The sequence below is a fragment of the Callospermophilus lateralis genome, chromosome 16 (assembly GCF_048772815.1).
Source record: "Callospermophilus lateralis isolate mCalLat2 chromosome 16, mCalLat2.hap1, whole genome shotgun sequence".
Taxonomy (NCBI): domain Eukaryota; kingdom Metazoa; phylum Chordata; class Mammalia; order Rodentia; family Sciuridae; genus Callospermophilus; species Callospermophilus lateralis.
This window is the reverse complement of record NC_135320.1, coordinates 63220104-63232219: the sequence shown is the minus strand read 5'-3', so window position 1 is coordinate 63232219 and position 12116 is coordinate 63220104. Positions and strand designations below refer to the sequence as shown.

Sequence of the window (12116 nt, the reverse complement as noted above, 5' to 3'; positions counted from 1 at the left end):
CTTCGGTATTGTAATCCATCTGTGCTCCCCTTAGCTGGAAACAATAAATGACCCTGGAATCACCCCAAAAGAGATGCCAAAAAAATTGGAGAGGACTCTCAAACTACAAATGTCCTGGGTCTTTAGCTGTTGGCTGCTGCAGTCCACTCTAGGTGAAAGAGAGTTATAATTCAAAGAAACTGCCTTTTCCTAGCCTAGGAACCACAGCTCAGTGGCTTCCACCTACAGTTTTCCCTTACTCCTTACCCCTACTCTTGCCTTCTGGTCTTTCTTCTATTTTTTCTCAATATAACATAAATACTTAGAGTCTGTTTGGGTTTAGAGTCTGCAGAATAGCAGTTGCATGACCTGGACAAATTACTTCTTTTTCACTCAGTTTTCTCTTCTTAATTTTTACAGTACCTTAAAAATTACTTGTGAGCATTAAATGAGTTATGAGTACATAGAAGAAAGCCTGGCAATAATGAAAACTATGCTAATTGTGGTTTTGAGTCATTATTATCCACAAATTCAACAGATACCAAATACTGCACTAAGCAGAGGTAATAAACTGATGAACAAGACAATCCTGCACCCTCGATGGTCACATTTCTCTTGATTTTGTGAGAAAGGTTATGACTTCGGAACCGCACTCCTGGATGCTATTTTAGAAGCTACCATTTATTGTCTTTGTAACCTCGTATGACGCACTGCATCTCTCAGAGCCTGCTTCCTCATCTGCAAAATGAGGATTAATAAAAATCTATTTCAAAGATTTGTTTTGACCATTAAATAAGACAAAATAAGCAAATTACTTGACACACAGTTGGAACTAAACATAGACTTCTTTCCTCCTATGCCATCCTCAGAATCCTGGAGGCTGGAAGAGCCCATTCTTAGCTTAAAAGCCAGCACTTCTTTTGGAGTGCCAGGCAGGAGTATAGAGGCAGAGAGCAACTGGTTAGTCTTCAGGAAGAGGCAAAACAGAGGCGGTGGAAGAGAAACGGAGACGGGAGGCATGCAGAGGCCGCCTCCGAACTACAACTCCCAGGATGCTCAGCAAGAGGGAGCACCCCGCCCCGCCCCGCCCCGCCCCACCCGGCTCGGCGGGTGCTGCCCACCCGGCGGAGCCGAGCGGCGCGCAGAGGCTACAAGTGCCGCGGCTGGGGAGTGGGGGACTTTCTCCTAGAGTCGTGCACCGGCGTGCGCGCGGTGCTGGAGCCGCACCGGGTGGCCAAGGCGGAAGGTGAGTGGCGGAGAGCGGGATGGGGAGAAGGCACCGGGCACGAAGGAGAGAGCCGGCAGCATAGTGGAGCAGGGGCGCGTGTCCCCACTCCCAGTACTAGGTTCCTGCTTCCCCTACCGGACCTCGGCAGACATAGCCCGACTGAGGGTACCTTAGGTGGGCGCAGACTTCACCCGGAATGGATTGATTGATCCCGCGGCGCCGGCGGGGGACTCTGCAGCTTGCGGCTGGTTCTTCCCGCACAGAGCGCTCAGGACGCATCCCGAGGTCGTTTCCCCCAGAACAGCCTCACCCCAGTCAGTTTCTAAGCAAATTTTATGCCTCGGCAAAGAGATGAGGGAAAGTGCTGTCCCCTCGCTTTAAGGTGCAGTCTTCTTATCTGTGTTTTAAAACATACCAGAGAAAAAAGGAGAGGACAGAAGAAAAGACCTTTTGCTGGCCCCCCGGGATTATCCATTCTCCCCAGAGAATGGAAGCCCCGGATTCCGGGTTTCAAGGAAATCGACTGTACAGCTAGTGTATCTCTCATAGAACCAACGGAGTCTCCCTTTTAAGAGGCACAGAGGCAAGAGTGGATATTCCTTTCCCTCTTTGTTACATATTGGAAGTCCTATAAGGAACCCTGGCGATTTTATCCAAAGTAGTCCTAATGTGATTAGTTAATTGTGCCAAAGGTTAATCAGAGTGCCTAATGCCTGAGGGATCTGCAAGATGAGTCCTCATTTTCAGTAATTGATGAAAGCTTTTACCAGCACTTTCCTCATTGAGGGATCTTTCAGTAGAGGTTTGTCCACTTGCTAAAGGAAAGCTTTGGTTCACTTGTGGTTTCCTTGCACTTAGTGGTTTTTTTTGTTTGTTTGTTTTTGTTTTAGGTGCAGAGAAACTCTAATAGGAGACAAGTTTTTGTTTGAAAACAAAAACAAATCTCTAATGGATATTAGGAACTGTGTGCTTATGCCTTAAGTTGCCAGGTTGACCTTAGGTGCCCAGTGTCTGAGCCTCTTAAGAGCTGTTGGGGCTGTGGATTTTGAAGAATAATAAGTCTTAGCCTTCTATTTAAAATCAGTTAGCACCCAGGGTTTGGAATCAAAATAAAAGGAGCCCTTGGTTAAAACTCCTATATTTATTTAGTGATTGTGAAAAGTGAGTTATTGTGTGTCAGAAAGGTGATAGAGACAAGAGAAAGATGGACAGGTGGCTTTCTGCCCAAAGTTCTGTCCCTCAAAGGTTCTATGGTGCAGCAGAGGTGAGGGAATGTCATGGATGTAAACTTCCAGATACTCTAGGAAATATCTTCTCACCTATTTGCCGGACAGAACTCTGTGGGCTTACCATTTGTCATTTATTTTACTTTTAGATTGGGTTTGTAAAAATTTCTGGATGATCAGTTTCTTGTGCTTGTCTGTTAGCAAATTGTAGGGGAGGGAGAAGAAACTCTCCCACTGAGGTGCAGTATACAGGAAGAGCAGACACGCAGGCTGTGTGTGTGTGTGTGTGTGTGTAGGAGTGGGCTAGCTCATGGCATTTTTTGCAAGGATCACAGTGCAGTGTGTGATCTACACACTTTGGGGACCAGCACATATTACCCGCAAGGGGATGGGGCAGAGTGGAAGTACATGAACAAGCACCATGTGATCTTATAAATATAGGGCCTGGGGCCTGTGACTTACTTATTGGATATATGAAGTGTAAGGTTGGAAGAGGTGGCAAAGTAAGCCAGTCTTTTCACCCACTTCAGAGTTAACTGAGTCAAACATGCTGAGCCCCTTCTACAATGGAACTCAACAGATAGGGATATATATTCTTAAAGCTAATCTGTACCAGATACCAGAATGTGTTCTGAACTAGAGTGTAAACATGCAATCTAATTGAATTGTTAATAAATCTGTGCTTCCCCAAGTCCTCCAGAAATTCAGCAGCTCTTAAAAAGGGCCCCTGTCTTTCTCATTTGTGTCTTTCTGCAGGAAACCTGACTCCTCATTTGAGGGATCCTGTCACAGGAATGTGTGAGTCCTTGGATAAATTTGGCTTGGTGACAGCAGTATGCTTTTTCCAGAGACACTGCCACTTCCTCAGTGCTCCTTTTCTACCCTGACCTAAGTTTCTCAGTGTTAACCCCTGTAGCAAGTGAGAAGATTTGCCCTTTTCATACTTCTGTGCTACTTGGGACTCTCTTTCCCTTCTTTTGCCCCTTTTAGGAGGAACTGGGGCTAAGGTGCTGACAGCCAGGGCTGCAAAGAAAATGGGGACTTTAGAAGCAGCACTCCTGGCAGTACGATCTTAATTCATTTTGGGTTCTTACCTAAATTTGTTGCTGTTGGCAGAATTTCTAGAAGCTGCTGGGGGATATTTAACTAGCTCCCATGGAGCTCCATTACCTTTCTAAGAAGAGCAGCCAGGCAGACCTGTGTGATGCCATGGACCATAGTTCAGGAGGGCTTCCTGGTGACCCTGTAGATGTAGCAGCCATCAGGGCTGCTCTTTGCTGTCAAAAACACTGTACGTCTACACCAAGATTATCTGGGATGGAAGGGTCTAGACATAGCCCTTCTCCAGCATCTCCTTCCTCCTGTCTGCAAGACAGTGTTATTCAGCCAAACTTCTTCCCACCAGGACCCCTTGACTCAGGGAACAACCAAATAACAACAGAACGGAAAGTCTGCAACTGCTGCAGCCAAGAATTAGAAACATCTTTTACTTATGTGGATGAGAATGTCAACTTGGAGCAGCGGAACCGGAGGTCCCCTTCAGCAAAAGGTAGTAATCATCCTGAAGACCTTGGCTGGGGAAATCCAAGTGAATGGTCTCATGAGGCTGCCATATCCTTGATCTCCGAAGATGAAGATGACACCAGTTCAGAAGTCACATCTTCAGGGAAATCAATTGACTATGGTTTCATCAGCGCCATCTTGTTCTTGGTCACCGGCATTTTGCTGGTGATCATTTCTTACATTGTCCCACGAGAGGTGACAGTGGATCCTAACAGCGTGGCAGCCAGGGAGATGGAACGTCTAGAGAAGGAGAGTGCAAGGCTGGGGGCTCATCTGGACCGCTGTGTGATTGCTGGGCTCTGCCTCCTCACACTTGGGGGGGTTGTTCTGTCTTGTTTGTTAATGATGTCTATGTGGAAGGGGGAGCTGTATCGTCGAAACAGATTTGCATCTTCTAAAGAATCTGCAAAACTCTATGGTTCTTTCAACTTCAGGATGAAAACCAGCACTAATGAAAATACCCTGGAGCTGTCCTTGGTAGAAGAAGATGCTCTCACTGTGCAGAGTTAATTGTGATTATGGATTCCTTGAGATTGCCTTGGCATTTTATAAGAAAAAAAGGTGGTTTTTTTTCCTCCTCAAAATTAACAGTGCAATTTATTTGCCCAGCCAGAAAAGTTTATTTCTTAAACCAGTAGTCAGTGAGTGTTTTGCATTGCTTCTATTTAGAAGAAAAACTATGTAAATTGCTTAAGAAATCACAACCAGCTATCCCTATCTTTCTGAGAGCTGTAAACTAATCTTTAATGGCTATGAACTTCTACTTCTATAGCAAAGTGCTTCTAATGACCCAATATACAAATGATTTCTTTTACACAAATATAGGATATTATTCTTTGGGTACCAGGAGGTCCCTCATATCATGGGATCAGTTGGCAACCGATTTTGTGAAAAATAAGCACTAATCACATAATAAGGCTAACATTTAATTCTCAAAGGTGCTTATTCATTTTCTTGCTGAAGTTTTCTTACTGTAATTTGTCTAGACAGTAAAAATACAGATTTGGGGATGTGAATATTATGAAGCTTGAGGATGTTGGTTATTTTAAGAAATATAAAAATGTCAAATTTAAAATTATTCCTGTATTCAGAAATGGCAACTACATACATCATTGGGATAAACTTTCTAATAAAAACTATATAAATCATCATAAGACTAAGGGGAGGTTAACCCACAGTGTTAATGCCAGATATTCACCAGTGTCACATGCCATTTTCCTTGAAATAAAATTATTATAAATTTTATTTTCTGTTTCTAGTGTTGCCATCATCCTAATACCTGTGCTTTTGAAGTCTTTGCTTGCTCTCACACTAGAGAGGCAGAACATGAGACTTTTTAAATGCATCTCCAGACACCTAACTTCTAGACAGGTCTGGGTCACCATTGAATCTGACTTGCTCCCAGGTGATACACTATTGTTATCTGGAGCAAACTTCCAGTACAATTCCAGCTGGATCCTTGGGTACTGTGCCTGGCAGGCTGTATTACTTAGAACAAGTCATCATCGCCTCAGGAGTCATTAAACCCGCAGCCAAAAACATCACAATGGAAAGAGAAAGAACAAAACACCCATTCAGTGGAAACTGTTCTCATCACCAGAATTTGTCTCCTAGCAAAGGTCTAGCCATCATTCTGAGCACCTTATATTTGAGGCCCCCAGTAATTGTGCTGGGGGTCTCAAAATGCAAGGTACCTGGTCTGTGAGAGGCATGAAGGGCAGTGTGGCCACAACTTTGCAAAACACACACCCAGTCTCCACATTGACACTCTGCCTCTGTATGGCAGTTGTTCAGGAAGGTGATGGAGTGTGCAGCCTCAGGTATATCTTGCATTGCATGATTGTTCCTTGAGTGTTCCCCACCTCTTGCTGTAGAAGTTGTAACTTTTATTTGAGTGTTAGGAGGATCATTGGAGTCATCCTAAAGAGGACTGGAGCTGGGAATGCGTGTGAGAATACAGGACTGAGAGGATGAGGAAGTGATTTCTTGTTAGCTTCTGAAGTCCAGCTAATTTTAACACCTGAAATTTGTGTTGTTGAAGACTGTAAGACACGGATAACTTCAGGGGCAAAGTGTGAGAGTCAGGATGTTTCTGTGGATGAGCTCTTGTTGATGTCAGATTGATGAGTGAAGTACATTGTGTATTATAAAGGGTTAAGGTGAAATGGGAAAAAGAGGATGAGAGAAAACAGGTAGGTAAAAGAATTGGTGAAAATTATTGGTTCTTTGGGCTCTTTGAGAAAATTTTTTGTTTTCCTGTGGCTTTCCTGTCATGGTTTGTGTTGAGGTCACCTTACCAGCTGTATCAATTTTACATTCTGGAGTTTTATAAATTGTCCTGTTCTAACCCACTTGAGCCATTTTCAATGATGTTTAGGCAAGAAGGGAATAATCCACTTGGAGGCGCGAGTTGGTCTGAGCTGTGTTTAAGAAAGCACTTAAAATACCTTTTAAAATCTCCATGTTTATTCATAGAAGAAGCTAAGTGAGATCAACTGAGTTTTGTTTTTATTTGTTGGTAAGAGGATTAATTTGACAAATAGTAAATTGAACTGAATTAATTTGTGGCCCAATTTTCAGTTTTTGATGGAGTATGAGTTTGAGAATCAAGTGTGAAGAAGTCTTTTCAATTCTATAAAATCGATGATAAAGGAAAAAAAGTGAAAGCTGACTTGGAACTATTTAATGAATCTTGCCATGCTACTAAATTATATAAATGTGGTCTAAAGGCAATTTTTTTTTTTAAAAAAAAAAGGCTATTTGGGAAAAGAATATACTCAAGGGGAAGAGGTAAAAAGACTAACCAGTTATATTTCTTTGTTTCTGAGAAGTTTAATTTTCCTTCAAACTTAAAATTGGAAATTAGTAAGTAAATGCTTATTTCAACATTATTTATATCTGCTCGTGTATTGAGAACACATCACTTTTAAGATTCTACTTTTATGAAGGCAGACTTCTTCATCAAAATGGACGAATTCAGAAAATCATCTGGATGACTCCTTTAGACTGTGTGGACATAATTCAGATAATTGCCTCCTCAGCTTTCCCCAGGTATTCTCTTTTTGTTGCTCTCTTCCATCCTGTCAGTGCCTACATTCCAGAAAAAGATTACTTGAACTTAAAATGAAGGTCACACAAGCAAAGAAAAGCCCGTAACTAAATAGACAGTTGGTTCCAACCTGACAGAGTGTTTTTTGTGCTAGAAGTACTTAAGCTAGACTAGGTGAGAAATGTTGCAGACATTGAACTGACAAGAGTTATAGTATTAGTCTCAGATTCTTCATGAAGATTTATGACCTTATATCTATCTCCTCAACATGGTGCTGGTTGTTATCGATGAAAGTTTTTATTGCTAGACCTGAAAAAACAAAACTTTCATAGGTCCTAGGCCTTGAATTTATTTACCTGGGTTTAGAAGTCTTAACTCAGTCATCGTCCTTATCTTAATAAGACAGTTTCTCCTTTAGCAGTATGTTCCAACAGTGTGAGGACCAGAAAGAAAGCTGCCTTTCTCTTTACTATTGGAATCTGTATGCTGCTTATGGACAGTTTAAGCTTCATGATATTTTTAATAAACCATTAAAATAGGACACCTTAAGCTGTTTGTGGTAGAGTTTACAAAGAGTTTTCTTTGCAATTGGGAGTCAGCCGTTGGGAGCTCCTAAAGCAAACTGTATACTGGTCTTCTGTATGAAGAATGTCTTCTTTCCACGGGACTGGGGTTGTGGCTCAGTGGTAACGCGTTTGCCTAGCATGTGTGAGGCACTGGGTTCAATTCTCAGCACCACATACAAATAAATAAAATAAAGGTCCATTACCAACTAAAAAATATTGAAAAAAAAAAAAAAAGAATGTCTTCTTTCCAGGTTCCTTACTGCATAGTTGATTTGTGGTTTAGAGGTTTGCAGAACGGCTGTGAACCATAAAGTTTTTGGTAGCCAAAGGTACTTTTACTCACATGTCTGCTGTGTCCCCTAATTCTATGCTACTTAGGTATACTTGGTCTTTTCATCATAAGCTTTTCTGTCAGATTAAAATATGAGTCCACCCTCCTTATACTCAATTGGAACTCAACTCATATCTTTCAAGGCACAAGTATAGACAGAGAGACTCTCCCACCCGGATTATTTGAGCCTTCTCTTTGCACCATAGGGTAATATCAAATGAGTGGGCCCTATACTTATTGAAAATCGAAAATAAGAGTCTAGTTGGGCTTGGTGGTGCATGCCTGTAATCCCAATGATGTGGAAGGCTGAGGGAGGAGGATCGAAAATTTGAAGCCAGTCTGAGCAACTTAGCAAGGCCCTAAGCAATTTAGTGAAACCCTTTCTCAAAATTTAAAACATTAAAAAAAATAAGGCTGGGGATGTGGTTTAGTGGTTAAGCACTCCTGGGTTCCTCTGGTACAAAAAATAAAAAGAATCAAGGTCTATAGAAGAAAAGCCCAAGTGGCTCTATTTTTTTGTTTGTTTGTTTTGTTTTACTTTGTTACAGGCAGAAATTCTAAACAGTTACATTTGAACATTTTGGGCTTCATCTTTCACATGATCAATGGTAAGTAATACAAAAACCTGGATTCATCATCTAACATTTTTTTAAAAAGCATTCTATTTATCTGTTAGGAGAAGATTTCTCAGCCTGAAGGTCAGATTCTATTGTAGTAATTAATGCTGCCACCAGAAAATATGGTCTGACAAGAGATTAACAATCTTAGCCAATGGTTCACCTGCTACAGCAAGATTTAATACATCAACTAGATTCCACAGCAGCAAAGGGATAAGACAGATTCTTATAGTTCTCTGTAATAGGTTTAACCTTTCCTGGAATTGGACATAAAGAATGACTATGATGAGAAGAATTAAATGAAATCTCACTGGCTTTTCCCAGTGTATAAAGGTTCATAAGACAGAGAATTAACACATCGTCATTCAACTGAGTTTTAGCTGTATCATTTTATGGTCTACATAGTATTCTATAATGTTCTCTTCTAACGCATGAAAATGAACATATTTCTTGGGAAGTCAATTGTCTGACTATGGCATCGACACAGTAAAAAGATGTTGTTTGAAACATGTAAAACTGATTTCAAAAAATCTGTGGCTTACACGTAAGAGTATACTTGTGGTTTATGTTTGCTAGTGGTTTATGTTTGCTAGTGTGCAAGTTTGTGTGCACATGTCCATGTATGTAGGATATATTTCATAGTCATGGAACTTTAATATCCCAAAGCAATTGTTAGAATAATTTTCTTATAGGAATTGGGTATGCCTTAATGTTGACTATAAGAACAAGAGTCCTTTCACAGGTCATGAATGAAGAATTTGGAGTCAACCTCGGAATGAGATGTCATAATTATATAAGTCTATTTTGGTTGTACAGCATCCCAGAAATGTTTACTGAGGTTTTGGGTTTTTTTTTAATTTCAAAGTCATGTAACTGTGGCATATTCAAAATTATTTTAACATGAATTATGATTTTATTATAGGGAAATATGGGCAGCATATTCCCTTGCTCCAAGTTTTACTAACTCTCCTGTTTCAGGAACAGCCAGCCTTGTGTCCCCACTGCCACCTTTATGGTTTCTACCCAGGCTTCAAACAAATGTCATGTAAGAAGGCAAAGATGGGTAATTCCTTTAGGTTGTATTTAGAGGTTTTACTCTGTGGTTCTTGTTGTGTTTTTAATTCTCCTTTTCTTGCCAAACAAAAATAATTTGGTGTTGCTTGTTTGCTTTTTGATATTATAAGCAGCGATTATCAAGCTTTTAAGCTTTTTCTTATGGCATCTGATGCTTTGTATATTAATAGCAAGTGCATCATGTCATTTAAAAATAAAACTATTTATTAAGATGTTTTTATTGTGTTTGTTATCCTTTATTAAAATCTGAATCTGATGCAAATTTGCTCTTTTTAAAATTAGGTATGAAATTATCTGTGTGAAAAGCATTTAAACTAACACCCTCAATTCTACCATATCATTCTTTTTGCTATCATATTATGAAACAGTGTAAACTATGCCTTATTTATGTATTTATTGCTTTTATGTATGATACAGTCAAAGCTGTTTGGATTTCTCTAAATTATTCAGTACTGAACATAGAGTGTGAATTCCAAGATATGGATAAAAATATGTGAATAGGTACTTTTTAAGAAATCACTTGTCTAAAAATCTAGAATGCCTTTAGGTGAGAACCAAATATTGAATGAGTGTATGCCCATGCTCTTAGTCTTCTCTTAATCCAATTTTGATCTCCATTTTTATTTGAGGAATGCACACAATTTATATTATTATGTGGAATTTCATCGTTATGTGTAAGTGCTGTCTCAGTCAAGAATTCTGTAAAAAGACAATTGGAAGTGAGAGACTTCATATATTGTTCCACCTTATAAAACAAAAATTGAATCAAGATTCATATATATTACAAGGGAAGAAAACCTAGTTATGTCTTTATATAGTTTTGGCTTGAAGTCCTTTGTGTTTTTTTTTTAACTATCTCTGATAATTCAAGTGAAATAATAATAATTCCATGCTGTCCCTATATGACTCTTGTAGGTCAACAAGAATGCTTTCAGGACCAAGTACCTTTTAAAATTGTTGCTGGTTGCTAAGCTACAGGGAGAAGAGAATCTGAAAGGTCTCAAACAGGCACTGCACTGACTCAAAATTAAGTAGCCAAGACAAATTAGCCCCATGCAAGACATGTGTCGTGAAATCGGAAGTTGGAACTGTTTGCCAGATGACACTTAATGACTACCATAATTTCTAAGGTCTTTGTTTTGTTCAAGCATCTTATCCTTATGTTCTATAATAAGCACTTGATCAATGTAATAATTTTATACTGGGGACAAAACAATTCTAACCATTTTTACAAGAAAGGCATAATTTCCTAGTTCTTCATTTAAAATAGAGAAATTATCACAACTCACCTTAAGATTACCTATATGATTTTATTATATAGTTTTAATCACAAAAAAAATAGGAGATTGAGCTAACACCTATGCTTTTAGCTCAGGGACAAGAGGAAGTACTTATTTTTTTTTTTTTTTTAGTCCTTAATATGTATTTTTCCATTTATACCTTGCCTCATTTAATTCTCAACACATTCATGAAAAGCAAGTGTATAATCTGCATGCTAACAGTAAAAGTTTGAAGCTGACAAATATTACATGACTGCCCAAAGGTATATAACTAAAGCAGTGGATAAAGAAAGCCTAGGACTCTCTTATTGAAAACCCACATTTATTCAAAATTAGAGGGAGTATTATCTTTTTTATGAAGATTAATTTATATTGGCTATTTTATTTTGTATTTGTTTTACAAAATTAGATAACAGTCATGTGATTTGAGAAATAAAACCTTTCTGTAATCATACTGAATTTTAATTTTAGATAGTATGGTGTTTTCTCAAAATATGAAAACAAATTCAAAATATAAAACCTTCCAGCCATCTCATTTTCTGCCACTACTGAGGTAAGCCTATACTGATAGATCTTGGATCCATCTTGGATCTTGAAAGAAAGTGTAGTTTTCTTCTTATGTGCACAGTGTATGTGGTGTATGGGAAACTTAGGGAGTCTCCATCAAGAGTCCAGGAGGGGAGAGAAAGCTATACTATCTGCCAGACATTCTGCTTTCATGCGTGGTGTCTTGCGGAATCTTTATAGTACATGGCACCATAAAGGCTTCAGAACCAGGAAAACGAATGACTTCCAAGTTTGAATGCTATCTGAGCCACAGCGTCTTCATCTGTAACACAAGGATAATACCGTCTGTATTGCAGAATGCTGAAGAAACTTAAGAAATAAAAATGACAGGAAGCCTAAGACAGAATCCCATCTAATGTTCCCTCAGTAGAGCTACCATTATCTCTGTGGGATGCTTTGTAATGGCAGAATTGTGGGTTTGGAATGTACTTGGGATCGTCAGTCCGTGTTGATTACTGCTTGACCAAAATCAGATTTTGGACATTATAAGTAGTTATTCATCACCATCCTCCTCCCATTCTGCTTTCCCATCTTACTTATTCTTCCTTTCCTTCTGTCCTCCTCCTTTTCCCTTTCCTCCCTCTCCTTTTCTGTGCCTTCCTCTCTCCCTTTCCTTCTTTGTCATTATTATAATCA

General features: G+C 39.5%; 1 protein-coding gene across 1 annotated transcript; it reads left to right on the top strand.

The window, feature by feature from the left end:
* Positions 1-3588: 3588 nt before the first annotated feature.
* On the top strand, positions 3589-4506 carry Tmem74 (transmembrane protein 74). The gene has a single exon (XM_076835396.1). The coding sequence runs from the start codon at positions 3589-3591 to the stop codon at positions 4504-4506; it is 918 nt and encodes a 305-aa protein (XP_076691511.1).
* Positions 4507-12116: the final 7610 nt, after the last annotated feature.